We start from the raw sequence: 27160 nt of genomic DNA, 5'->3' as shown, positions 1-27160 counted from the left end.
ATCTGTATGGTGAAGTGAAGCACGATTGAGGGAAGGGTTAATGAAGCCAAATACCGAGAGGTCCATGAAGAACTGGAGACTGCAGGCCACCTCAGACTGGGGCGGTGACGATGACTTGACACGTGCAGCCAAGATGTCACAGGAGTGTCTCCGAGTGTCCTTTTGTGGCCAGCCAAAGAACATGCGTGGAGCGTCCTGAAGATGGCAGCTTCTCATCCAAGGAGGGGATAAAAGATCAATGAAATCCAAGGTGTGCAAAGCGCGTAGAGAGTCGCCAAGAGGAGCGGAGTACGTCTGGAGTGCGAGAATTCAGTGTGCGATTTGTAAGCACTTTGTCATTACGGGTTATTGAGTGTAGATTGGTGGGCAAAAATGGCAAATTCATCAACTTAGAATGAAATCTGCAACACAGTAAAGGCAGCGGCTCTGCAGACTTTCTCAGTCCACGGGGCGTCTGTCTCAATAAGCCGGCCTTACAGGTGAAGTCGTCACGATGGCACAAATGGCACGTTTATCAGTTTGGAATGCGATCTGTCACACAGTAAAGTGCGCGGAAAGCAAAGGGCTCGGAAGTCTTTCTCGATCCCCTCGTCAGTTGCGCGAAAATAACGATCTGACGCCCCAAAGTTCGTATTCCTGATGCGACTCCTTGCTGGAGCTGCCCAGGTCAGCGGCCCGAGCGGACCCCTCCGCCAGTCCCGTCTGCACAGCTGCCAGGGGCTCGGAGAGCCACCTGCTGAATGTCACTCCTGTGGTGGCGCTGGCCTGCTGAATGTCACTTGTGGTGACCCTGGGTCCCTCCGTGTTTTTCACATATTTTTGGGAAAGAATGAAACAAGCAGATGCGATACACGTTTGACTTTTATTCAGCAATAAATAAATAGAAGCAGCAAAGCCAAAAACCAAAACCAGTGATGAGGTGGGGTGTAGATCAACCATTAACATGCTGTATACCGTTATTTTTTATATATACAGGTATATATATATATATATATATACTAAGATGATTTTCTCACTCATTGTGCTCCACTTCCAAGTGCGATGCCCGACTGAGACCTCTTCCCAAAGTTTCACTGTTGCAGTTTCTGCTAGAAAGGCAAACCCGAGTCTAAAATACGGCAAATGCTGAGTTTTCACAAGTTTGTTTTTGGGGGGCCGCGAGATCCAATTCTGCAGATGGTGCTTTATGAGAAAAACAAAGGATGAAGCTGGGTTAAGGGAATCGTTACTTTAGGCAGAAGATCTGCGGGCCAAACCAGGTGGCACACTCTTAGGGGGGCTCCAGCATCTGCTGCAGGCTCGATCCCGTTGCATTGGCTTTTCCGTTTGCTCCCCTCTGGAGTTCCCAAGTGCCTTGAGAAGTTGTGCGGCTCCTCCCGTGGGTTAGTTAGTAAGCGTCCCCGTGTGAGACTCTGAACGTTGCTAGTGTCGGGTGACCCCGAAGAAGGACTGCGCTGCTCGCTCGCTCGCTTGCTCCCCCGGTTAAGAGCTGGGAATGGTGGCCAGGACATCTCCCGTCGCCAGTAGAGTTCTGCTGTTGACCGACCGGAAGGTGAAATCAGCAGGGGGACTCCACGTAGTCGTTATCAAGCCTGGGGCGGAATGGGGCGGCCAGCGAGCGGCTGATGACGATCACGCGTGGAGAGAGGCAGTCCTCGCGCCGGTGCAGGATATTCCAGATGAGCATCGCCGCCGCCAGCGTGGCCAGGAGACAAGCGCCGATGTCCAGGTAGCAGGACCAGGACAGGTGTGTGTACGGGCCAATGCGGTAGAAGGTCACGAGGCCGATGACAAGGACGAAGCCTGCAGGAGAAGCAAGAAATGTCACACAGTTAGGAATGTCGCACAGTTAGGAATGTCACACAGGTAGGTAGAGTCGTTTACAGTCCACAGTCACCTGCAGGGGTTTTGATGGCGGCTGGCGAATGAGATCAACGGCGCGATCTTTTGGTTTTCGAAGTTTTTTTACTTTCTCGTATGCGAAACACGTCCATAGATTCCTTTTCGACATGTTGATGAATTTCGACGTTTTAGGTCTCCCTGTGTAAGAAAGTACCATTTTTGGAAGTGTGTATCCGTGTGTGTGTTTAAACACAATGACTCGAGTTTGCTTTTTACGTGGGTCAACCAAGTTTTGCATACAAGTATTTGGTACAAAACGTCGATTTCTATCAACTTTTGAACAATTTCTGTTAACCGGAAGTGGTCCTTTACCATTTATTCATGCAGCTGCAGAGTCCGATTTATTCAACTGTACTTTTCTAATAATTGTTCACTATATTATTAATTTGATTTGTTGTTGATGGCTCGTTAATGTCCATCATCTATACATATAAAGGAGAGTTGGGATCCGAGAGACTGTGTTTGTAGAGGGATGCAGAGTTCCGGCGGGTGGCGGAGTCACGTGATCATCTCCCCTCCCATTCACGTCATTTCGCTCCGAGTTGAGCTCCGCAGCTGACGCGGTCTTGCCGTTCTTTTTCCTTAGTGTTTAGTCCTCTCTCCTTTACTGATTTACTGTTTACTAGACGCAGTACTTACTTAGTAGTATTTTTTCCTTTAGTGTTTCTTAGTGTTTAGTAGACGCGGTGTGCCGATGTTCCCGGCGGTGTTGCGGTTTACTGTTACTTTCTACTTCTTTGTACTTTTTGTACTTTAGTGTTTAGTAGACTTTTACTACCAAAAATGTTGTATATAAAGAAGCTCTATAAGTCGCATGTAGATGCATAATTATTCCAACTACAGCGACTGCAGAGAAGCGCACGTGGTCTGCAAGTATAAAATATAATCCTTGTCTTGCGGTTTAGTCCTCAAATATCCAGCTCCATATCTGAGTATACGAGCAAGTCGAGGGCTAATTTCTATTTGCTAACACTCGTTCAGTAATCTCTTTTAGGGGGGTCTGCTTGGCCTGGCGAGGGCTGTGCTGTAGACCCTGCGAGTTTCCCGCACGTCAAGCCCACCCGCTGCTGTGTGGTGGGTCGCACTCGAGCACAATGGCTTTATTTGCTTGAACTCCTCTCTGTTGTTTTCTCCTGATTTGTGACAAAACTAATGTCGCCAGTCTGACGACGTCTTACCGAACTGGCGATGGACGAGTAAAGCGATCGATCGTTTATTGAGAAGGACGCCTGTAAGGATTCTGATGAGCGAGGGCTCAAAATGAACGACTCTTGCTGTTACTCTGAGCCTGTGATCGGCGCAGAAATGCATTTTTTTTGTTAAACTTGACTTACTTGTATGGAATGTTAATTGATTTTAATCAAATTTAACACAAGAAATGCCTTTGAAGTGACTTTGCACCTGCGTTTTTAACTAAGTAATAATCCTTGCGCGTTTTTTCAGGTTATTTAAACGTTTTTCTCTGTGCGGTTCTTTATATGTGGCTGGCACTGCGCCGTCACCCAGTAGTCAGTGCTGCTTGGCGGATGAAAGTATTTGAACCCTCAAACCGGTGTGGTGGTCTGCTTGGACTTCCTTTTAATTTTATGGCTGAGTTTTATGCACGTCGGGCTGATGGCGGAGTGTCCGGTTATCTCGGTCTGCGAATGGAGGAGCGTTTAAGTGAGTCTGTCTGCCCATCGTCTCCAGGGCTCCTTTCTACTTCGTGCCCAGTGCTGCCCTGCACCCTTGACTCGGATTGAGTAGATCTGACGATGTCACTTCGTGTTATTTATTTCGGGGCCAAATGAAGAGACCGTTAATTAGGAGCAAAGTCCTTGCGATCCATGCTTTTTACGTCGTGCACTGTAAAATGAACCCATCGTGTATAATGTTGATATGTGTTATGTACAGTAATGGCATCTTTTGGGGCATCTAGGACAGTTCTGTGCTGTTTTCTTTCAAACTTGTCTACATAACTGCTGAGGATCTGGAAGGCCGTCGGTTCAAATCCCGTTACTGCCAGAGGGGATCCGACTCTGTTGGACTCTTAACCTGAAATTTGCGCCAGGAGTGCCAATGACGTTTTAACCCTCGGGGATTCATAAAGTAAAAAGCATTCCTAATTATCAAGCAGGTTGACACCCTCACACCTCAGACATGCCCAGTACCAATCGAAAGTTTGGAATCACTCAGAAATGTTCCTATTTTTCCTAGACGTTGATACTTTATTTATTTCTTTTTTTGCTCTCCTCTCGTCTATGGGGGCCCGGCCGGATTAAGGTGGGTGCCATTGATGCTGCAGCATTAGGCCCAGATGAAAACAGATGAGAATGTTCCAGAAGGTGAACAGTTTTCCTTTGCTATGATATCAAAATAATTCTTAGAATGAAATTTGGAGTCCGACTTTGGGACGCCTAGACACGGCGTTACTTATTATATAATCACTATTGTTCTTGGTGCTGTGTTGTAACTATAACGTCGTTGTGTTTATTGTTAACCAAAGATTTCAAGTTAATGCTATCAATTTTACGTTAAACAGTTTACTTAGTAATTTAGCTGCGTTTTTTTGCAATATCTTGCCACTTTATTATTGCTCGGTAAGTGTCACGTAGTCAATGTTTCACCTTGAAAGTTAGTTGTACAGTAAAAATCGATGGCTATTTAAATGGTTATCTGTAAGGATAAAACTAAAAGCGCATGGATCTTCAGAATGTTTAAAATCCTCGACAGGATTCTGGTCTGTTATGAAATTTAAATCGTGGACCAATTTTTACAAACCTCAAGAACCTGAACTGAGTCACTTTGCCCCAATGGCTCTGCAAATTCATTTTTTCTAACTCTGTTTCGTAAGAGAATTGTGACATTCTGTGTACTTCATTGTTAGGTTTTCTGCATTCAGTGCACTTTCAGACCGTTGCAGTTGAATAGTTTGATGTTCATCTCGAGTCGTTACGATACCACGTCGTTATTATTATTCGTGTTCACTAAAGGCCGGCCGGTTGCGTCCTTGGCTGGTCTGAGTCTGCGTGAACGGCGAAGCCTTTTTTTAAAAGCGCTGCAACATCAGGCCCAATTTCGTCTTATGGGGGAGGAGCTAATGCTTTAGGTTTGTCAAAAGTTTCGCCGGATCTCCCGATATTTGACTTTCCTGTTCCCTCAGCTGTTTTCAATCGATTTGATTTTGGTGTCATTTTTTAATAATGTTTTGTCTCTGCTGGTGTTGGTCGCCTAATATCTATCTATCTATCTATCTATCTATCTATCTATCTATCTATCATATAGTGCCTTTCACTCTATCTATCTATCATATAGTGCCTTTCACTCTATCTATCTATCTATCTATCTATCTATCTATCTATCTATCTATCTATCTATCTATCTATCTATCTATCTATCATATAGTGCCTTTCACTCTATCTATCTATCTATCTATCATATAGTGCCTTTCACTCTATCTATCTATCTATCTATCTATCTATCTATCTATCTATCTATCTATCTATCATATAGTGCCTTTCACTCTATCTATCTATCTATCTATCTATCTATCTATCTATCTATCTATCTATCTATCTATCTATCATATAGTGCCTTTCACTCTATCTATCTATCTATCTATCTATCTAACACTTTTGGATATCTCGATGTCGGCCCGTCTGTCTGTCTGTCTGTCAGAGTTCCCCGAGGACGGTCCAGAGCAGAAACGGCAGGATGGAAAAACTCCAAACCCGAAACTTCAGCCTGTTGCGAGATGACGAGGCGCTGATGAGTTTTTGTGTCAAATCGTGCGACACTTGAGAGGAGCCATCAAACATCGTAATAATAAATGAGGAATTCCTGTCGTCAGTTGCTATCGTAATGATCAGAAAGATCAGCGTCAGAGCTGTGAATAAGGACCGAAGCGTTAGAGAAGAGTTTGGGTAACATGGCTGCGAGGGCACAAAGCCCACTGACGCTCACGGCCGAATGTTTCATCGAGATGCCCTGGAAGTGACGTTAAGGGGCTGTGAAGACAGTCCGGCCATTTGACTTGATTCTTCACACAGGACTGCAGCGCCCCCTTCACATCAGCCGTTCCTCCACTGCTCTGGTGGTCCGCTCCCTGACTGACTAATGCTGGTTGGTTATTAGAGAAGCCTGAGGCCCAAGTGAGATCACTGATGTGAGGTAGAATGCCTAGAGGGGTCCGGGTGGCCTCGGAGCCCCTGCAGATTTTATTTTTGTTCAATTTTAATTAGTGTTGCCTAATTTTATTGTTATATTTTGTCTCTTATTTTTTCCTCCTGCAAAGTCCTTTGAGCTCCATACATCACTTGGACTACAGAAATAAATGGTGGTGTTGTGCCGAGAGGTCCTGGCTTCAAAAACGGCTAAAATGTAACTGCCTTCTCAAGAGAAATGTCCACCTGTCACGTTTGTTTTTGTGTGACATGTGACAAGAACCGGAAGATGTCACACAAAGCTGCCGGACGGTGTCTCGGGAGTAAGCGGGTGGACGGGATCAGCCAGCGTAGACAATGCAGAGCAGGGCTCAGACGGACAACCGCAAAGGAGAATAAGGAGATCCGAGCGTGTGGTGTCCTCAGGTGGCTTCTCCCATAAATACACACCAAGTCCCAGTGCCACCTGCAAGACAGAAAAGACGACTCCGGGATGCTGACCATAGTGTCCGATGTTCTTGTGTCCATTTTCTTGTTGTATTTGCCAGCCTCCATGTGGCTTTTTCTTTGAACTTCGGCCCCTAAGGCCAGCATCTCAGAGTCGGTCGTCTTTTGCCAGTTGCAGGTGACACTGGGGTTTGCCGTGTCCCCCTGATGTCTTTCCGCTCAGATGCAGTTCTCCCAGGACACAGCGGTGGATGTCTTTGTATGAAATCTTTAAAGTTTCTTGGCGGTCTGTCACATGGCGTAGCCCCCTCGTTCTGCAAAGACACCGCAGAGTGACATTTATCTTGAGATGGCCGTTTCTGGACCCAGAACCTGAACTTTGCCAGTAAATTGCAATCGACTTACACACACTGGAGTGACGGAGATGGACAGACAGCCGTGCCCGGTGGCAGTGCTCATGCAGAGGTTTCTCTAATAACCAATTAGCCTTTAAAATGACAAATTAAGAACGAGCGAAGGGGGCTGACCGGTAGGACGCTGAGGGAATGGCTGCTGGGAATGTGGCCTCCCAGTCGCACGTGACTAATGAATTTGAGACGGTATCAGCCACCAGTAACTCCATTGGCTTTGTCTTTAAGTCAGCTTCACGGTGTCCGTTTCTATCAAAAACGCAGAACTTTCTGGTGGCTCCTAAACGTTTGCCGGCTGTCGAAGGAGCGCAGCGCGTGGCGGCTCTACGTGACGACGCCGATCTCTGGGCTTGTGACTCATGAGTCACCTGTTGGGCTGAACTTTCCTGAATGAGCCTTTCCAAGACTTGAGCCATCGCTTGCCATTTGACAGCAGGAAGCCGAGACGCCGCTTCCTCCTTCCGCCCCAAGTCAAGTGTGCCGTTCCCACCGAGTCATTTCCCTTCGCAGGCCCTCGGTGGGAACTTCTGCAGTGGCACGAAACACACAGCCTGCTCGTGTGGCCCCCCGTGACATTCTGATGAGCCCAGACTGGTGCGTGTGACACTGCCACAGGAATTCCTAGTGACGTTGCCATGCTGCGGGGGTAGCACTAGGTGGCAGTGCGCTCTCTAGGTTGGTTCATGGATGCTGCTCTAACATATTTGATTTTTATTTTTTGCGCTGTCCCTAACAGTCACATGACATTTTCTAAGCCAATCAAGTCAGTTGAGGGTCGGCAGCACAGAGTGGAAGGCGCCTAACAGCCCTGGACGGCCCACTCATTCATTCGCCAGCACCCGACTCGCAAGAGGGCCCACCTGGGGGGTGTGAGCATAAAAGCAGAAGCCCACTTAATGTCCGGACGGTGAACTGATGGGTAAACGTTTAAGTAGAACCTGGAGTTGCACATAAAAACACAAAAATGGGCAAACCGGGAAATCACAACAGAACACAAAGTGAGGCAAAGTCGATGTCGACAGAACAAGCGGGCGTTCAAAACCGAATAGAATAAAACACGCAAGAGCAGTTGGAGCAAAGCTTTCTGATGGCGTGTCGATATCTGCAAATTGGCTAAGGGAACGAGCCAATAGCCACCCTTTTGATCCCATCAAGTCGATTACAAACAGGTCACGACCTCTGAGGCCCCGCCCCTAGAAGCCTGGGGAAGCAGACCTGATGATGGAAACTCAAAATGGCGGTGATGAGGACCTAAAATGGCATCCAAGATGTTGCCGAAACGACACACAGCACTTGAACCGTAAAGAATACGGAGGGAAAAATGACAGAAAACGGCAATTCAAGTGCCAGACGATAGGATGTGACGCCTGTGACGGAAGGACCGGAGGAGCAGATACGCACAGGGCACTGCAAGGCGCTAGATGGCAGCCCCCCCGGGTCGCAGTGCTACCTCGGATTCCCTCAGGACTCCATGGGAGTTGGAGTCTGGCACAGCCCTGTTGGGTTCCTAGGGGGCCACCAGGGGGCGCTGCAGACGTCACATTTTAAGGACACACTGCACTCCCCCCAACCCCCTATCCCAGACCCTTTTAGGCCATGTCACATTAGAGAAGGTACCCAGGCGTGGCGTTCATTTACTTCGTCTTAACGGCTCGGAGGCAGTCGCGTGAGGTGACAGTCCCAGCCATTCCCTCCATTTAAGAAGCAGAAGGCTTTGACTTTGTCTTCAGTCATAGCGTTGAACTCCGTGTGCGTGAGATCTGACAGCCAATGAGCACTCAGCTAGAAGTACAATTCACTGAGGGATAACACGGGGGCTTCGGACCTCCCAAACTCCAGTGTCTGATGTCTCATCTTTTATGTACCACAACAGAAATTTGTAAAAAAAGGTGCAGCTGAACTCGCCGTAGCCGTTAACCAATTGTACTGCAGCGACTCCATCAGGCGCCACGCTATTGGCTGTCAGAAAATGGGGCGGGCACAATTGACGAAAGTCGTCATGCAGTCAGTAAGTTTGAGAAGGCCATTTAATGAGGCTGTCAAGTCTGACCGTCCCTACGAGTAGAAGGCACCTAGTGGGACGTCAGCTTAAACGGTGACAGCGTAATCCTCCTCGTATCGTGCAGCTTCATTAATCTTAAAGGTATAAACTAGAATGGTGGCAGTCAATCGTTTTTGTGTTTCCTATATAAACACGTGTGTCTTCATGGTCCACCAAGGTGGGGGGTGGTGGTTCAGTATGACTGTCTGATTTGGGGTCCCCCCCCTTAGTGATTCAAGTGCGATCATTAGAGCAGGAGGGGCACCACGAAGAAGTCACCCACTGAAAGCTAAGCCTGTTTGGGCTCGGCCGGTACTTGGATGGGAGACCAACCAAGAAAAGTTTAGGAGAGGTGTTGGTGAAACCAGCAGGGGGCGCTTACCCTGTGGTCTGAATGTGGACCCCAGTGCCCCCCCGGGGTGGTGACGGGTACCCTGTGCTGTAAAAATGCCATCTGCCTGACTCTCTGCGGTCACTAAAGATCCCTGGGCATCCTTCATTAAGACTGGGGCTAAATTGCCCACCACAGCCTGGTCATTCTCTCCCCCAAATCATCCCTTGTCTCTGATTGGCTGTCTCTCTCACCCCTTCACCACCACAAAATGGCTGCTGTCACATCATCCAGGTGGGTGCCACACAGTGGTGGTTGTTGAAGTGGCTCCACGCTTGCTGAACCGCTTTGAGTCGTGAGAGGCGCTATATAAATGTAAAACATTATTATAATTGGAGTGGCGGCCCACCGCGGCCCACCTACTGATATAAACCGTAGCGACTTGTTGGAGATGGCGGGGCTGAGTTCAGAGCTGCTGTGTGTGTGTGTGTGTGTGTCGTGTTGCTGTCTGCAGCCCGAGGACCACCAGGGCGCACACACAATGACAGACTGCCTTTGGTGACTTCCCAGGACGTGGTGGGCTGCAGTCACCCAGTTAGCCGGGGCTCTGACGTTTGTGATCCGCGTGTCTTTCGTGTTCGTGTCTTGCTGTTTGCTTTTTCTTTTCCACCGTTTTGCGCTCTGCTGGGCTCAGTGAAGTTCGCTTTCTCTTCCCCTCCATTCGTCCGTAGGCAGACGTAAAGCGAGAGGCTCATTGGCAGCTGTGTGTTTATAGAGGGTCTTGCACTTCGATGACAGAGCCCCCCTGTGGTACGGTTTGTGCCTTTCACCCCCCCCAAAATGAGTTATTGGTTTACACAGTTTGGTGCCCCAGTGAGGCCCTGACTGGCGGTACAGACGGAGGGTCCCTAGCGCAACGTGTCTGCCGGCCCGCGGTCTCCCGTATTCCAGTGTAATGGACCCTCATAGTTGGCACCATGGGAGAGAAACGCACTGTTTGTGGGGCCGTTAAGTCTGAATGTCCAGTGAATAAGTTTAAAGTAGCAGTCGCATTCCGGGTAGTTTTCAAGGGGGCCTTCGTCAGCTCCCAGTTATTCCATAGTCGGAATGTACGGAGGATTCAGAGAGTGTCAAGACTGCCTTGTGTTGCACTTTACATTTTCAACATAGACATTTGCCCTTTTTACCCATCATCCTTCACTTGATAGCCCACCATGACAAAGTGAAAACGTGTGCTCTGAAAGGTCTCCTAAAAATCCAAAGCTGAAGCCCCTCACTCCTAGATGTACTCTGACCCCTTGGCGGTGGCACCCCAGACTGTGCCCAGGTTCATCCTGATGGGTCGAGAACTTGACGGCGGTCTGCCTGTAGTAGGGTCCGCAATTCACACTGCGTGTCAGGACAAAAACCAAGAGGTGAGGTCTAAGGATCAAACTGTGCTGGGGCAGACATCAGGGCGGGGTCAGGAATGGTGACATGGAAGGAGTTTGGGACCACCAGGCCTCTTCCTACAGTTAGCCGTCCAGCCAAACTTAGAAAGCAGGCAAGAACGGCCTTGATGAGGGGACTCTGATGAAGAGTCAGGTGGTCACAAACCTTCAGACGTCCTCAACTGAGTAGGGAAGGGCCGCCATCATCAAGCAGGTGCCCTGTTTACGGTCCTGACGAGACAAACCTGGATGTCTTTGAGCAGAACTCCCAGCAGCACCATGTCTGTCGAGGAGTGGGCACTGTTCATCACCTGCCCGCTGCCATCTCTATGGTGAAGTGAAGCATGGTGGTGGCATCATGATGTGGGGACAGGGAGACTGGTCAGACCTGAGCTCAGGGTGAATGCGGCCAAATACAGGGGGGTCCTTGAAGAAAACCCGCACCAGAGGGCACAAAACTTCACACTGGCACAACGGCCCCTAAAGCTATGGTGGAGTGGCCTTGAGAGGCCCCAGTGGAAAGACCTGAAGATGGCTGGCAGCTCATAGACCCCTCACGCCCAGTCTAATGGCGCTTGAGAGGCTCTGCCATGAAGAATAAAAATAAAATGCCCAAATCCAGGAGTGCCAGGCTTACCAAGAAGACCCGAAGCTGGCATCTCTGCCAAAGGGGCTCAGTTGTGGGCCTGAATACGTCTATGAATGAGAGATTTCAGCTTTTGATTTTGAATACGTTTGCAAACCTTCCTGAAAACACGTCGTCACTTGGGTGAAAGTGTCTTGTGTGTCCATTTCAAGTGAAATCTGCAACACGGTCAAGTGGGCAGCAAGCGAGGGGGTCCACACTCCCTCCTCAGTTTACTGTCATTAGTGGATTCCCCTTTTGCTCTGATACTGTAAAGTGGTGCGACACTTTGCATCTCGTATGTTTGATTTGTGCCAGGTAGGTCTGGGCATCACTGTTACGAGATGGCATGCAAGATATCCAGCCCTTGCTACTCGCTATCATACGAAGGCGGGCAGCAGCTTAAGCGGCAAGTGATGGCTATGCCAGGACCAGACAGGCTTAGTTAGCATCAGGTGGGCTTTCTGTTCTGAAGTGTGGGTGGTACGGCGGCTGGCAAAGAACTGAAGTGGTGTCGCGCAGTGTAGTGAAAAGCGCCACAAAATGAATACACTGGAGGAGGACGACGTTAAACCTCTGGAGTGCCCCCTGTGGACCCCCAAGAGCTGAATGTCTCTGGGCTGCTGGGGGTCAGAGGTGAACGGTGGTGCACCTAAACGTGAGGCTCCAGTTTGTTCTCCTCTGCCGTCTTCTTTCAGTTTTCTTTTCTGAGCCCCCCAAAGTCTGGCTATTCTAGGAGGAACGACGGTTTCCAAGAAAACAAGCGGAGGGTCCGTGTGTGTCGGCTTCCTTCCTTTTTTTCCGGTCTCGCTGACGACGGATTTCACGCTGGAGGCCTTGCCTGCCGTTGCTGATAGCAGTAGGCTGCAGGTGCCGAGAAGCCCCCTCGTTTTCTTTTGTGGCCCCACCATGATGCACGCTGTCCCTTCACACGGACGGCAGATCATTCAGTCGGGCCGATGCTGCGAGGTGCCGTACGATGTGAAGATGGAGTGAATGTGACGGACGTGTCGGGGCTGAGACCACCGTGCATTTCGGGGGGACGTCTAAATTAGGATCATAGCTGACGGTAAGTCATTATCAAGTAAAAAGACGGGAGCACAAGATGTCCTGTGACTGAACCACGGCGGGGGGGTCTCAAGGTCCAGCTGTCTCCTCCCCATACAGGTGGGCAGACCGCGAGAGCCAATCGGTGTGGCCGGACCCGGGTCATGCGCTTGCACTGGGGCTCCAGGTCTGCCCTTGGCACGCTTACAGCTGTTTACTGCCATACCCATCCCTCGGATGCCCCTATCTGTCTGACAAGGATCTCGTGCTGCAGCCCCCCCGCCACCCTCCCCCAAACCCCCACCGCCTTTACATAACAGGTAGTAGCAGGCATTTCCTTGTCCTGAGACGGGATATCCTGGCGCCCGGCAGTCGCTCCCGGTGTTTGGGAGCAGCTCTTGGGCCATCAGCATGTGCTCAGGGCACGGGGGCTAAATTTAGTAAGAATGGGCCGCTCGCTCCAAACAGGCCAAACGCAGACACCGCACTTCCTCGGGGCAGAGGAAGCTGAGAAAAGGAAGGAGCGGATCTGGGCCTGCCTGGTGGGCTCTTTCATGAGGTGCACTTCTTGAGATGGGAGCCTGCAGGCGCTAAGGGGCCATTTATCTCCACTAGCAGGACCACCTGAGAGAATGGAGCCCGTTGGACTGGCTGCTGGCACCACACGTGATGGTGACACTCACATCAGTGGTCCTCAACCCCTTGTTGCCTTGGCGCTCCGTTTTATGATGACCAGTTAGTTATCAGCAGTAATTTTGGGGTCAGGTAGCCGACACCCCCCTTGAGTGGCACATCGTAACAAATTACGGTCAACAAAAAATTTGACATTTGAGTCCCATGTGTGTAAAAATTGAAACCCACACGGCGCTCATTCACTGGAAACACGGGAGTTTAATACCAGACGAAATGTAGCGTCCCTTTATGTCTTTATGGGTGACCCGGGCTCACCAAGTTTGCCAACATGAGGGGAGAAGGGGGGGGGGTCACAGACAGGAAGCCCTCTTTAGTTTGTTGGCGGCTTTAGGACTTTGGCCCACGTTTCTGTTGCATGAGAGGCTTTGAAAGTTTCTGATACAAGGGATGGTCGGAAGGTGAGGCAAATTGAAAATGGCGACAGACACAAAGACTTATGGGTAACGTGCACAGGCACTTGAAGTCAGGGTCACATGAACATGGCCGCTCCACCGCGGGTTTGTACCGTTGTGAGACTCCTGTTGCCAGTTGGTGGGTGAGAGCCACTGAAACCCACCGGAGGATGTTGTCTTGTGCAGTAAGGTGTTTGGGTGGCCATCTTGTGCAGACTATACGGCGTGCCAACTCGCAGATGCAGCATGGGCAGAGAGGGCTCACCAAAGACGTTTTGTGTGGCCGAGTGGTCAGACATTTCACCGAGTTGATATCAGACACTGGTGGGCAGCTATACTGACGCCTACAAGAAGGGGGTACTGCCAGCTTCTGGGGCCAGGGGGCAGACTTCCTAACGCCACAGTAGACCCTCACATCTATTGAGTCAGTGACTGACGAGGCCAGCGCTCCTGGTGTTCCTTATGCCAGCCGCTCCCCTTGGTGCTGCTTGCACTGTTTGTCTGTTCAGATGTCTTTCCATGGGGTGTACTTACTTTTGCACACGACTGCGTTTTGTTTGGCCGTTCCTGTTTCTTTCAGGTTTTTGGGATGAGTCTTGTGAGGTCGCGATGGGACTGGAAGAGTTTGGAGTTGGCGATGTTAAGGGGCATTTGAGGAGCTCATCTGTGTCTGTTGGCTTCTGTAATGAAGTGTGTGGTGGGCTGTGATTACACTTGTGTCTCAAGTCATTTCAGTTCCCCGCCATGTAGGACCACAATGTCCCATTGACTGGGTGCAGAACTGAAAGCTGCCATCAGCGGCCCCCTAAAACATGAAAGTCACGGCCAGTTTACAAGGTGACGACGCGTGCAGGGCATCCAGCAGCCCACAGTCGAGAGTCACTGACTTGGACCACTTCAACTGAGCGAGCACCAATGAAGTGCTTGCGATACCGGTGCCCTCTGTGCCCTGCAGGTTCACCAGCTGGGTAAAAGGGCACACGTGCTTTTGAAATTCGTGAGACCTCCTTTGGCCTGGGCTGCCTGTGGGGGTTTCTGGGAAGGGGGCTGCGTCCCAAGTGTTTTTAGGTCTTCAGCAAATCGCGGAGGATGTGCCCACCTGGCCTTTCTCTCGATCTGCTTTGCACTCGTGTACAGTCAGACGCCATGTGCCCACCGATGTGACTAGCGTTGGGTGAACGGTTTGTTCGTTTTAGTAAATTGTAGTAAGCGATTTGCGAATATGAAAGAATTTACTTCAGTGGAGCTTAACAGAGTGCTGGCGCCAACGTGTGCCCGGCGTGATGCCATTGGCGCCTTTGGTTTCATTGACGCTAGTCGATGTTGAAGGCCGATGTGTAAGAAGTGCCCGAATTACGTGACACGACGCCATTCTGTTGTGGCGCCGGGTCAACCAACGAGATCAGCGTCTCCGACTGTGCACTCATTCGCCGTGCAGCGACCGCACGTTTCCGTCGTTGTTTTGCTTTGCACGAGTCGTTCAACTGAACAGCAAATAAACACAAACTGCACCTCCTCAGGTGGTCTTCTAACCTCTAAGGACTCGTCGATTTGAGCCTCACCTCGGTACACGCGGCTCCCTGGCTGAACCGGCCGCGCGCCCTTTGCTGATTCGCTCGACTGAGTCATTACCCGAGGACGAGTCGCGCGGTTCTGCAATGTGCCGTCTTAATGTAACTGCGCATCTTCAGTGTGCTGTCACAGGACGAGGCCACATGTCTGCCATCAAGTTAAACGAATACAGCAGTTGGTGACGCTGACTGACCTGCACAGGACGAGTTTCGATATTCATGAGGACTTGACGTCTGCACCCGCGTCTAATCCAGAAAAGAAACGGAAGGAATCAAAAGAGCCGCTTTACTCAAACGGGGAGATTGCGAGGGTCGACTCGGTAAAGGGAATGGAAATGCGATGTGACGCGTATTGTCACCGATCGACAGGCCGAGGATAAACTTAAGGTCTGCCAGCCGCACACCTGGCACACACGCTCTGAGATCAAGTGCCCGCTCCTGGCTGTGTCACTGGGGTCCCCTGCTGTCTACCAGATTGGGACGCGTTCACCTGATGCTGCCAGGTGGGATACCCCGTGGGCGCCATTTGTGTGTCTCAGAATGCTTGTCACTCGTTAGAAACGCCAAAGCGGCTCGTAACTTACTGGCAAACTGGAAGACGGCTGCGATGGCCTCCTCCCACCACTGGGAGTCCTGGGTGAAGAAGGGCAGCTCCACAAGCCCCAGGAGGAAGATGAGCTGACCAGCTGTCAGTGCCGCCGTGGCGATGAGGTTGCAGGCCCGCATCATGTCAAACTGCACTGGGGGAGAAAGAAGAGGGCATTAGGGGGGGCCGTGTTGTCACACTAACGAGCCTGGCATGCTTTCCCATCAGGCCGTGCTCATTTTGCCAGTTGATACACAGCTTGGGGGATTTGGGCTTCATTCACACACCATGAACCCCCAGACTCTGGCACAGCAGAGGTGCCACTGGCAGAGTGGCATCGACAGATCTCACCACCTGTCTGTAATGTGAGGGCACAGAATTCAACGTGCAGAGCTGTGCTGGCACCTGAGATAAAGACTGCTGTTGCCCCTCAGTGACAGACTGGCATTTTAAATTTAAAAGAGAGGCACACATGGCAGTGGTGGTGGCACTCTCTCTGGTAAGTGCCATACAAAGGGCGGCACTGATTTCTTCAATTCTTTTCTTGTTTTAAAACCGCCGAGTTCCCCTCCCACGTAGCCCCCCCAAGTGCGAAGCAGTAAGTTTAGCACAAAATGTCAAGCCCAGGTCATGTGACCCCTGCCCTCGACGCCCGTCACACTCACACTTGACGGTGCTGCGGGACTCCTGGAATCCTGAATACTCCGCTCCCCAGGACAGAGCCTGGCACTGCCCGTGCCGCCCGCTGCCGGCCCCCTCGCGGCCTCGCTCGGCCATGAAGCACATCTTCCAGAGCCCCACGCTGCGCTTGCGCCCGTCCTCCAGCGTCTGAAATACCCAGCTGGGTGTAAAGGCAGCCACGTTGTTGAGGATCAGGGACAGTAAGGCCACAGCCACCGCTGTGGCGACCAGTTTCTGAATGGCCATGTGCCACCCCGAGCCGAGCCGACCGGGGGGCAGCAGTGCAGTACAATTGACGGCCGGACCCCCAGGTGAGCCTCAGCTAGAGGACATCGCCATTCATCCTCCAGCAGAACTGGCTTTAGCTTGAAAGATGGGGGCAAAATCCTGCAGGGCTCCCTGTTACCCCTCTTCTTCGGTTTGGGGTGCCAGCAGTAAGTTGGTGAGTTCTTGGAAGACACGGCGGTCCATTCCACTGGCTTCGCCTCCTGGCTCCCACCTGCAGGACCCTCGCGATGATCCCGCTTCTCTGCTGCCGCCGCCGTTACTCAGTCCGCAAATTCTGCAGTCCGTCGAGTCCGCAGCACGCCAGAGCACTCAGTGAGCCCGTGTGCCGCGAATGAGTGAGTGGGTGGGTGGGCGCCTGAGGCCGCGGGGCGGGCTTTACTTCTGCTAAACTCACCCCTACCCCCACCCCCGCCCGCCACTTCCCAGGCAAACAGCAACAGGATGCGCTTCCTGAAAGGAAAGGGACGCTGCTGCCTCTCCGGCCACTGCTGCCCAGCCTGTCCCGGATTCACCCTTCTGTCCACCCCGAGGTGTCTTAATGGTGGAGACCCCCGAGTTTCTGGAGCCGCCCGTTGTTTTCTGACTTGACTTTTTATAGTGCCTTTAAAAGGGAGTGCCAGTGCAGGGCCCCGGTTTTGTTTGTTGTAGCCCAAACTGGTAACGCAGTGTGCTTGGTGGTTCATTGGTGGAAAGGTGGCCCAGGTGGGATTTGACCACCATGGTGTGATCACTAGAGGGCCATACTGAAACACGGTGACCCCTCGGCCACTCCCGACTTACTCTTACTGACAAGAATGCTGGGTGACCCCCTGACTCCCGAAACACGCAGCCCCCCCGAGCTCCAGCAGAGTTTGTGTGCAGTGCCGGGGCCCCCAAAGATTTGTAGAATTTCCTCTCGCCTGCCTTTAATAAACAGCACACATCTGAATCGAGTCCAGAAGGGAAGGGGAGGTGGAAAGCAAATGAAGAGCAGATGTGCGAGGAATCTGAAAGGCCACCACGCGGGCCCCGGAGGTGGCGCCACGCATGGCATTTGGCAAAGAAGATTATTGCAAAGGACACGACTGTCACCTTAACTTCAGTTGACGTCTGCCATTTGTCACGGGTTTGTCATACTTTGTAAAAAAAAAAAAAACAAATTTCAGCTCTGCCCCCCTTGACTGCTCTGAAAAATTAAGTAATCCCCCCCAATGTGCTCCTTCCATCGTAATTGTAATCTTTCTGTCAAGTCGTCCCTTTTGTGGCTTCATCTTAGGTTGTGCTTTACACAAAGTCGAGGCCGGGGCTCAAATCAGCAACCTGTGTAGTCGCACACCTTGGCACAAGGGGGCCACACTGAGTGTCACCAAACCTGAGAGCTCCTGAGAGGACAGAAGAGCACACAGCAGGTGACGAGGCTCACTTGGGGGTCACCGGATTCCAGCTATCTGTCTCTTGACACCCACTGGAGGCAACACTACTTATTTGTGGCTCCAGGGGGGGGAGTTCCAGGCAGCACAGAGTCCAGCTGCAGACCCCCCATAGCACCTTATAGGGTTGTTGGGGGGCTTCCTTATCTGATTCAAATTTTCACGACTGTCCATTAAGTCAACTCCACGTACTTGGAGAGCCCCCAAGGTGGAAGCTCCACGTTGCAGAGATGCCCCTCTCCCTGACCCTGGCACACTATGACCACAAGGGGGCCACAGTGAATGTCACCAAACCTGAGATCACCTGATAGGACAGCAGAGCACACAGCAGGTGACAAGGCTCACTTGGGGGTCACCGGACTCCAGCTAATGTGTCTGTGCTGCCTGGAACTTCCACACTGGAGCCACATCAGTGGGTGCCCGTGTTGAGGAGCTGCAGACCTCCATAGCTCCTCCTGGTTACCCTGGTTATGAACAGGGTGGTGGTGGTGGGCTCATCTGACTTAATTAATGCTCACTTTCCTTTTGGTTGTGCTCTTTCTGCAGCGAGGCAGTCTGGGAAAGCATGGCACGCATGTGTGTGAAGACCAAGAGGCTGGACGTGGCACGGGTGTGCCTGGGGAATATGGGGCACGCACGTGGCGCCCGGGCTCTGCGTGAAGCGGAGGTAGAACCAGAAGTGGATGCCCGGGTGGCAGTGCTGGCCACACAGCTTGGAATGCTGGTAAGTAAAGGTCCGCTCCTGGGGGTGCCATGGTGGTGGGGGGATTTATTGAGATATTAACCCGGAGTGTCTTTACATCGCCCTGTCCTTGGCAGGATGACGCAGAGAGGCTGTACAAAAGCTGTCACCGCTACGACCTCCTCAACAAGTTCTACCAGGCGGCGGGGCAGTGGCAGAAAGCCGTAGAGACCGCCGAGAGCCACGACCGCGTCCACTTACGGGCCACCTACTACAGCTACGCCAAGCATCTGGAGGCGATGGGAGACCGCAACCTCGCCGTGCTCTAGTACGTGTGCCAGAGTCTCAAGGGGTGGGTTCCTCGCTGGGCATGACCCCATTCTAATGTCACACATCTTCCTTCCCTCAGTTACGAGAAGTCAGACACCTATAGGTTTGAAATTCCCAGAATGCTCCTGGAAGACCTGCCGGCGCTCGAGCTCTATGTCAGCAAGATGAAAGACAAGTAGGTGGCATTTAAGTATCTGCTTCTCGACAGCCTTCACGTCGTGTGCCAGTCGTGAGAGATCTCAGTGTCGTCTGTGGGCACCGTAGTGCAGCACTTAGGCTTCTCCACCGGGTGGCAGTAGTGGATATTACTCTCTGAGCATGGAAGCCGATGTGTGAGCAAACTGAATGCAGTCCAACACGTGACGCCCTTTGACGTGGGACGGCGTAATTAAAAAGAAACCAATCGGGCGACTCGTTGGCCATCAGTATGGGGACAGCGTTTGTGACAGTTTGAAACGCATTACACTCAGCACACTTCTGTTCATTGTGCCAAAATTTTTATGAAAATCAAATGACCAATCGGTGTTGAGAGGCGGGGCCTGGGGCATGAACAAGAAGAAGACGGACCAATCACTTCTCTGCCCTGGCACGCACTTTAGGTGTCCAGATTAACATCAAGTCGAGATTTGAAGTCCCCGAAGCACACATCCTTGGTCACTTGTCCCCTGTGTCTTTTGTGTGACGGTCACCCTTTGACGCGTTTCCAGCCCATCCCTCCGTGTTGCTGTTGAAGTTCTTCAATGGATGACGTGAATGTTGTAACTCTCAGTAGTCTCGTTACTCTGGCGGCCGTGTCACATCCGATGACGTCCCTTATATCATTATAGCGAGTCGGAGGAGGTCACCTAATTTGGTGTGTCCAATGACTCTGTCCCACTAGTCTGATTTCATCTTTAGTTGGAGGGGGCGGCACTGAGTGGGCAAGAGAGAGAGCCGACAACCAATCAGGAGGTGGAATGCATAGACGGCAGCATCGAGGAATGAGGAGCACGTGATGCTTTGGGACTCACAAACGAAAGAGAAGCTCAGCTGTCTGGTGTCTCGTGTTTGACCAAAAAAAAACCGACGGGCGAGGTGGCGTCTGAACTCGTCGTACTGCGCGCCCTCGCTGTCACATCTGTAGTCGTGAAATGTGACACGGCCAGAGCAGAGATCAGCACGTGCAGTCGTCAAGTGTGACATGCCCTATGACTAGAAGTCACGTGATGTGACGATGGCTTTGGTCTGGTGGCCTCATGTTGCTAGTTTTGGGCGTGTCTCATAAATGGGATTTTTGAACTTCAGTTTTTTTTTATCATGATGTCATCTCGTTTTTCTTTACGTCTTCTTGAGCATTTTGCCCACCACTTGACAGATGTTGACGCTGAAGTGGCCACGAGTGACGTTACTGACTTTGGCCGACTGCCAATGCTCTGGGGGCCGTGGCAGGATGGGCCCATTGACTATTGGAGCTGGTGGGCTCGGCTTATCAAGAGCTCGATGTTTTCTAAATAATCGAAGTAGGCGGTAAGTGACGGCGGCATGGCGGCCAGCTGATGAGCGCACTTGTCGAGTGGGTGGAGCCTCAAACCTGGCTGTCGAGTGGGTAGAGCCTCAAACCTGGCTGTCGAGTGGGTGGAGCCTCAAAACTGACTGCCGAGTGGGTGGAGCCTCAAAACCTGACTGTTGAGTGGGTGGAGCCTCAAAACCGACTGCCGAGTGGGTGGAGCCTCAAAACCTGACTGTGGAGTGGGTGGAGCCTCAAAACCTGGCTGTGGAGTGGGTGGAGCCTCAAACCTGACTGGAGCCCCCGAATTGATTGACAGCAGCAGTTATCAAAATGGTCCACGGCTTTCTACAGAGCGCCGTTCAAACAGCAGTGCCGCAAGTTAAACACTAAATACTGAAAGCTCGGCCTGCACATCCCACATGACACTGCTGAGTCTCTCCCACCTCAGGGGGGCGCTGTAGCAGTTACCGAGAATGTGTTGTCGTCATTGGAGATGCCCGATGCCCCGCCTCTTGAGGCTGATTGGTCTTTTGATTTTAGTGAGTTTTGGCACATAAAGCACTGCGGTGGGTGTCACATTAAAAAGCAGGGAATGACATCACGATGGGAATACGCATCACGTCTGTGGGGATTTAGTGTTTAAATAACCAGACCCGTTGACATGACACACACATGAGTTGGCTTAGCAGGCGTTCAGCTGAATTGTCACAAAATGGAGGCACAGCAGACGCCCAGTCGTGACGCTGGCACCTCACAAGTTTCGGCATTTTCAGAACCCGTACGCTGCGTTGAAGACGTAGGAGGCGACTGTGGCAGTAAAGGGGTGTCAGCGGCCCCTCAGGCCGGTGGCTTTGGTCGGGTTCCTCTTCGGTGACTTTGTGTTTTTCCCTCCCTTTTCTTTCTTTTTCTTTCTCTCTTTCTTTCTTTGCAGGAGTCTCTATAAGTGGTGGGCCCAGTATCTGGAGAGCCAGTCCAAGATGGAGGCGGCACTCAAGTACTACGAGTTCGCCCAGGATTACCTCTCGCTGGTGCGCGTCCACTGCTACCTGAGCAACATCCCCAAGGTGAGGAGGGCAGCCCGCCACGTGTGTCACGTCACTGGACATCATCGGCCCGTGGGTCTCATTGGGTGACGAGACTTTATAACGAGCCGAATGACAATTTATTTGATTTCATGAACGCGTTAACCACGTGGGAGTCGTTTCCAAAGTCCAACGCGGTCTCTTAATGGTATGTGGCACCCGCGTTGGCTCTCGATGCCCGCCTGGACATAGACTATCTGTGAGAACTGATGTGAACCGCAGGACACGTTGATCATCGACACCTCAAAGGCACCTTGCAGCCCCTCCAGGGGGCCACACCTATCTGAGGGTCTCCTTTCTAATCAATCGGTTGGCATGGGTCCCAGGCCTTTCTGTATAAAATCGGTGACACCCCAGACCCACAGCCAGGGGTCCACTTCCTGTACCCGAGACACGGAGAGTCCTAACTGGGCTAAGCCAGCGGCCATCGATGACAAAGAGGGAGAGAGAGTCACTCAGTGCCCTGACTGGGCCTTCATATTAAAGTGACAATAAATGAAAAAAGTCGTTGAAAAATCGTAAATTGTCATTCGAGAAGATCAGGAGAGCAGCAGCAGGGTGAGGCGCCACCACCAGGGGTGGAGCCAAGGGGGGCTGGGGGGATTCTCTTTTTTTCCTCCAAACCCGTGCCACCCGTAACCATCTAGTGCACTGCGGGCCCCCTTGGCATAGCGACCAAAGACCCCAGCGACATTCACATACAGCTCCCGTCACCACATTGCCCCCAAAATTCGCCCCTTCCTGGACTAACCCACTCACACCAGCTGTGCCCTCGCCCCTTCGCTGCTCCTCCACTCCATCCTCCATTCGCTGAACATTCCTCTCCTTGCTGCCCCACGTGTTCGTCCTCGCGTTAGAACTCGGCCCACCTTTGTTGAGCTAATTGGCGCCCACCCCTCTGGCAGCCCATGGTGTGATACCTCGTCTCACCTGAGGTTGTGTGTTTGTTGCCCGCCGTGAACACTTTTCAAATAACACTTGGAATAAAAAATGACGTCACGTTCTGTGTGGACCCTCGGACCTCCAAGGGGCACCAACTCCCACCATCCCACCCACTGTTAGTTCTTGTGGACCAGGTGTAGAGAGTCTGGTGAAATTGTGACTGATCACCATGTCACTCGTCACAGTGCTACTAGCTGTCCTCGTCACTTCCGTCCATCTGTCTCACCACATCTGTCATAGCCTGGCAGTAACAAATTGTATACGAATGCCAGCTTAGTGGAAGTTGAGCCTGAGAAGACGGAGTGCCCTCCAAACACCACCACAGTGCCCAAGTCAACTGCGTAATGCAGGTGTGCCCATTTTGGTCAGAATTGCAGCGTTATGCTTGCGGAGCCCCCCCCACACCCCCCAGATTTTAGTATCGTGGTGATGGCTTGGCACAAATGTGACGCTGGGTGTTTGATCCGCAGGCAGCCGAGATCGCTAATGAGACTGGAAACCGGGCAGCGTCCTACCACTTGGCCCGCCAGTACGAAAGCCAGAATGAGATGAAGCAGTCCATCCACTTCTACACGCGGGCACAGGCGTACAACAACGCCATCCGGCTGTGCAAGGTAAGGGCAGGGGGACGAGGGTGGGGATTTGGGGGTGGCAGAATGCACTGGAGTGTCGCCACCCAGCCATGGCACAGACACGCTGTCGGCTCTTCACAGGAGAACGAACTGGATGACCAGCTGATGAATCTCGCGCTGCTCAGCAATCCGGAAGACATGATGGAGGCCGCCTGCTACTACGAGGACAAAGGGGTCCACATGGATCGAGCGGTGATGCTGTACCACAAGGTATGTGGAGACACGTCTTGCCCGGGTCCACCCGACAGTGTGGGAGCAGTGGGACAGAGTTATCGTGTAAATTCTGCCTGCTGTACTCAATGGGCTGAGCTGGCACACTGTGCCAAGCTAAAAAACCTCACAACACTCTGTCTGCTGTCCCACTGCAGGCTGGTCACTTCTCCAAGGCCCTTGAATTGGCCTTTGCCACCCAGCAGTTTGCTGCCCTCCAGCTGATCGCCGAGGACCTCAATGAGAACTCGGACCCTGCGCTGTTGGCCCGCTGCTCCGACTTCTTCATCGAGCACGGCCAGTACATCAAGGCGGTGGAGCTACTGGTGGCAGCAAAGAAGGTAAGTGGCAGCTCGGACCTGGCCGGCTATCCCAGAAGGCTGTGCTGGGCATCTGGATGGGCACACAGATTGCATTTACATGGGAAGAGCAGATATCAGGTTGGGAGGGTGAGGTGTATGACGGTCACCGCAGTGGCAGATGTCACCATGGGCAGGAATATTTCAAGGGACCCTCACAGTGGGGATCACCGGGTGGTCAAGGGGCACTGAGATTTTTACGGTGCCCTTCGCATGAATCTTTTCTTCATTTGTATGTTCCCTGCAGTACCAGGAGGCCCTGCAGCTTTGTGTGGACCACAATCTGACCATCACGGAGGACCTGGCCGAGCAGATGACAGCCTCCCGTGACTCTGGTGACCTGCCGGAGGCCACTCGAAGACAGGTCCTCGAGCAAATTGCGGACTCCTGCATGCGGCAGGGCAACTACCACCTGGCAACCAAGAAGTACACCCAGGCTGGGAACAAGCTGAAGGTAGGTGGGCACAGCCAGGTGGGCATCAGAAGTTCCAGATTTTAGAATGATAGTGTCGGCTCTTACACGCTGACTCGCTGTGCAGTGACGGTGTTGGCACCGAGCAGATCAGCCATCGACTTGTAGGACAGCCGGGTCTGGTGGCAACTCTTGTCTGTTCAGGGCCCTCGGGGCTGGCGCGTGTAGCCCTGCTGCTCAGGGCGTGTTCACATTGGCACTCGGAGATGCTATGTTGTCCAGCCTGGTACTGCCCACGTGTGTGACGCCATTTTCCCTTCCTGTAGGCCATGCGGGCGCTCCTCAAGTCGGGAGACACGGAGAAGATCATGTTTTTTGCCGGAGTGTCTCGTCAGAAGGAGATTTACATCATGGCAGCCAACTACCTGCAGTCCCTGGACTGGCGCAAAGACCCCGACATCATGAAGAACATCATCAGCTTTTATACCAAGGGACGGGCGCTCGACCTCTTGGCGGGCTTCTACGACGCTTGTGCTCAGGTCAGTAGCGGGCAGGGCACTGGCACCTAGGAGGGTTATGTCTGTGGCCACATGTGACTGTCCAGCTGGGCACATTGGGGTCTCCTGTGATTTGAATTGGAGGTGGTCACCTCTCGTGTCCTCCACAGGTGGAGATTGACGAGTACCAAAACTACGAGAAGGCGCTGGGCGCCCTGACGGAGGCCTACAAATGTCTGGCCAAAGCGAAGGTCCGCAACGTCCAGGAGCAGGAGAGCAGGCTGGCAGAGCTGCAGCAGAAACTCACGCTGGTCAAGAAGTTCATCCAGGCTCGCAGGTGAGGGACTGGCATCACCCACGAATGCACAATGGTGTGCTGTGGGACGGGCGGGGCATACGGGCAGGAAGGTTGTGTGAGTGTCCGCCAGAGGGACCAACTGGAGAAAAGGCGGCCACCCCAATTCACTGGGCTGCGATGTAACGCTGAGCTCGTCAATAAGCCGGCCCTCGCTGTGGGACACACTTGGTAAATCCACCCCCCCTCAATGTCAGACCCCTCCCCTAGTCATTTAGGCTCCCCCCGCTGCGTGATGTCAGCATATAAGAAAGGCAGCAGACATGTTGAAATGGGCGGGGTCAGATTTTCCACAATTAACTACGCCAATGAGGATAATGCTACATGGGTGGGACTGGCACTCAAGCCACGCCCAGGTCAGTCCCAGCCCCGTCTCACATCCTGCTGTTGCTGTCCTCTCTCTTGGGCGTACTCCGTTTTATGTTTGCACTGCGCCACCTGTTGGAATGTATTTGATAAAGCACGTAGTAATAAACTGCGTTGGATTTTTTATTCCAACAGATGGCGCATCACACACATTAACTGCACCACATCACTACGTTTTTGTTTAGTTAGTCTCCATTTTCTTCTTTTTGCCCACCCTACCCCGGTGTTTTAAGCTCCAAAGACGGAGGTTTTTGAAGATGCCCTCCAGAGTGTGGGTGGGTGAAGACGGAGCGCAGCAAAGGCTCTGGTTTGTGTTAATTACGTGGCGCTGCCACGATTGGTTTTTGCTCGTTATGGTTTCTCAGCCGCTTTGCTGGCCTTTTGCTCCAAACTTAAATTCCGCCTCCTCGTCACTCCGGCTGGTGCAGGGCAAGGGGGGGGGCGACCACATAACACCAGATAGAGGGTGGGAGTGGGCTGCGTGCCATTTAGGATCCTGAGCTGTTTCTTTGTGTGGTGGGACGGGCATCGAGCTGTACCAGTGTATGCCCCCCCCGACCTGCCGCAAGTGAATGTCCAGCATGGAGGGCACTTCGTCTTCCCGTGTCCACCGATGTGCGCCTGTTCTGGGTAGGCGAGTGGCCACGTCAGTGCGTTTTCGGTTGTTTTAGTCGTAGACGATGTGAAGCCTTTGGGTGGGCGGATATCGTGGGTGTGTAAAATTAAAATGTAACATGCTATGGGCAGTGCCAGGCTGTGACCGTTGGCCTGGTATAAACACACTAGACGTCTCGAGTCTGGGGTTTGAATGCCACGCAGTTTAACTACTCGGGTTAAATGGAGACCCAGAGATTACAGCCAATGATGGGACCACCGAGGGCGCGGCGTTCATGAAAGTTAAGGACTGTGCCCTCTGGACAAACCGAGGTCGCCCCAACTCTGATGATACTGAGTGGGCATCATTTATGACCATAAGAGTCGCTGGGGGGAGGGTGCACTCCTTAAAGTACGCAGTGCCATCCGTGCTATTGAAGAGACGCACACGCTGGACACTGGGGGGACCCCCAACAACCCCCAATGATTATCAAAATCTAATAATCCTGACTGCCCACTCCAGGCAACAACCGTCATCCTCAGCTGGGGCTCAAAAAGTACCCTACCCGTAATGGACTGGCACTGCCGGGATGGCCTTCAGACCGCATGGACTAAGTGGGTTTGGTGAGGCACACCCTGGCACGTTTGTTGGGTTCTCCTTTATATACCAGAGTCCAGATTTAGCACCTCTCCACTGTGATGCCCCCCTAAGGTAACTTTACCAGAGATGTGGTACAACAGGCACAGAAACGGGTCAAGGTGGGGCAGCACTGGTGGTGGAGACTGAGCAGACATCTGGAGGGCCGGGCCCATCAAGAGCTTTTGTCTTGGTGCCGTGTTGATGAGCACTTCACCGTATACTCTGTACACGTGCCACTGTGGGGGTCTGTACACCCATAATGCACCTTGACGTGGGCTCTTGGCCCCTCATCATCTTCAGCCCCTGTCACTGTCTTCTCAGGCTCTATGAAGAAGACCCCAAAGAAGCGGTGCGCCTGTGCGAAGCCCTCCTCGAGGAGCCCGACTTGGACCCTGCTGTGCGCGTCGGCGACGTCTACGGCTTCCTCGTGGAGCACCACTGCCAGCAGGGCAGCTTCCAGGTGGTGAGTGACATTCATCTGTTAAAGTCGGAGCCGGGTGGGCTCCTGGGCTCTACCACTCTTGTGAGGGATGGATAGGGGGACTCCTGCCTTGACCACCTGCTCATCTGTGGAT

General features: G+C 52.2%; 2 protein-coding genes across 4 annotated transcripts in view; one reads left to right on the top strand and one right to left on the bottom strand.

Annotated features, from left to right (window-relative positions):
• Positions 1 to 27160, top strand: part of ift140 (intraflagellar transport 140 homolog (Chlamydomonas)) — a 116850-nt gene that overhangs the window by 89279 nt on the left and 411 nt on the right. For all 3 annotated transcript variants that reach the window (XM_039776167.1, XM_039776168.1, XM_039776166.1), the window contains exons 19-29: positions 18542 to 18719; positions 18815 to 19005; positions 19087 to 19182; positions 21428 to 21560; positions 22991 to 23134; positions 23234 to 23362; positions 23521 to 23703; positions 23969 to 24175; positions 24460 to 24672; positions 24801 to 24967; positions 26907 to 27048. In XM_039776167.1, the coding sequence (XP_039632101.1) occupies positions 18542 to 18719; positions 18815 to 19005; positions 19087 to 19182; positions 21428 to 21560; positions 22991 to 23134; positions 23234 to 23362; positions 23521 to 23703; positions 23969 to 24175; positions 24460 to 24672; positions 24801 to 24967; positions 26907 to 27048 (1783 nt within the window). The remainder of the gene's footprint in view (positions 1 to 18541; positions 18720 to 18814; positions 19006 to 19086; positions 19183 to 21427; positions 21561 to 22990; positions 23135 to 23233; positions 23363 to 23520; positions 23704 to 23968; positions 24176 to 24459; positions 24673 to 24800; positions 24968 to 26906; positions 27049 to 27160) is intronic.
• Positions 844 to 16942, bottom strand: tmem204 (transmembrane protein 204). Its single transcript, XM_039776172.1, has 3 exons — positions 16283 to 16942; positions 15616 to 15771; positions 844 to 1803 (listed from the first exon to the last, which is right to left on the bottom strand). The coding sequence occupies exons 1-3, from the start codon at positions 16542 to 16544 to the stop codon at positions 1559 to 1561; spliced, it is 663 nt and encodes a 220-aa protein (XP_039632106.1). The 5' UTR covers positions 16545 to 16942; the 3' UTR covers positions 844 to 1558.

Source organism: Polypterus senegalus, chromosome 13 (genome assembly GCF_016835505.1).
Source record: "Polypterus senegalus isolate Bchr_013 chromosome 13, ASM1683550v1, whole genome shotgun sequence".
Lineage (NCBI taxonomy): Eukaryota > Metazoa > Chordata > Cladistia > Polypteriformes > Polypteridae > Polypterus > Polypterus senegalus.
The sequence above is the reverse complement of the archived record's forward strand: the minus strand, read 5'-3'. Positions and strand labels throughout refer to the sequence as shown.

Coding starts and splice junctions, on each gene's coding strand:
- tmem204 (XM_039776172.1), bottom strand. CDS start 16,544: ATGGCCATTCAGAAACTGGTCGCCACAGCGGTGGCTGTGGCCTTACTG. Junction 15,772..16,282: donor GTCCCGCAGCACCGTCAAGT/GTGAGTGTGACG, acceptor TTTCTCCCCCAG/TGCAGTTTGACATGATGCGG. Junction 1,804..15,615: donor AGCCGTCTTCCAGTTTGCCA/GTAAGTTACGAG, acceptor CTTCTCCTGCAG/GCTTCGTCCTTGTCATCGGC.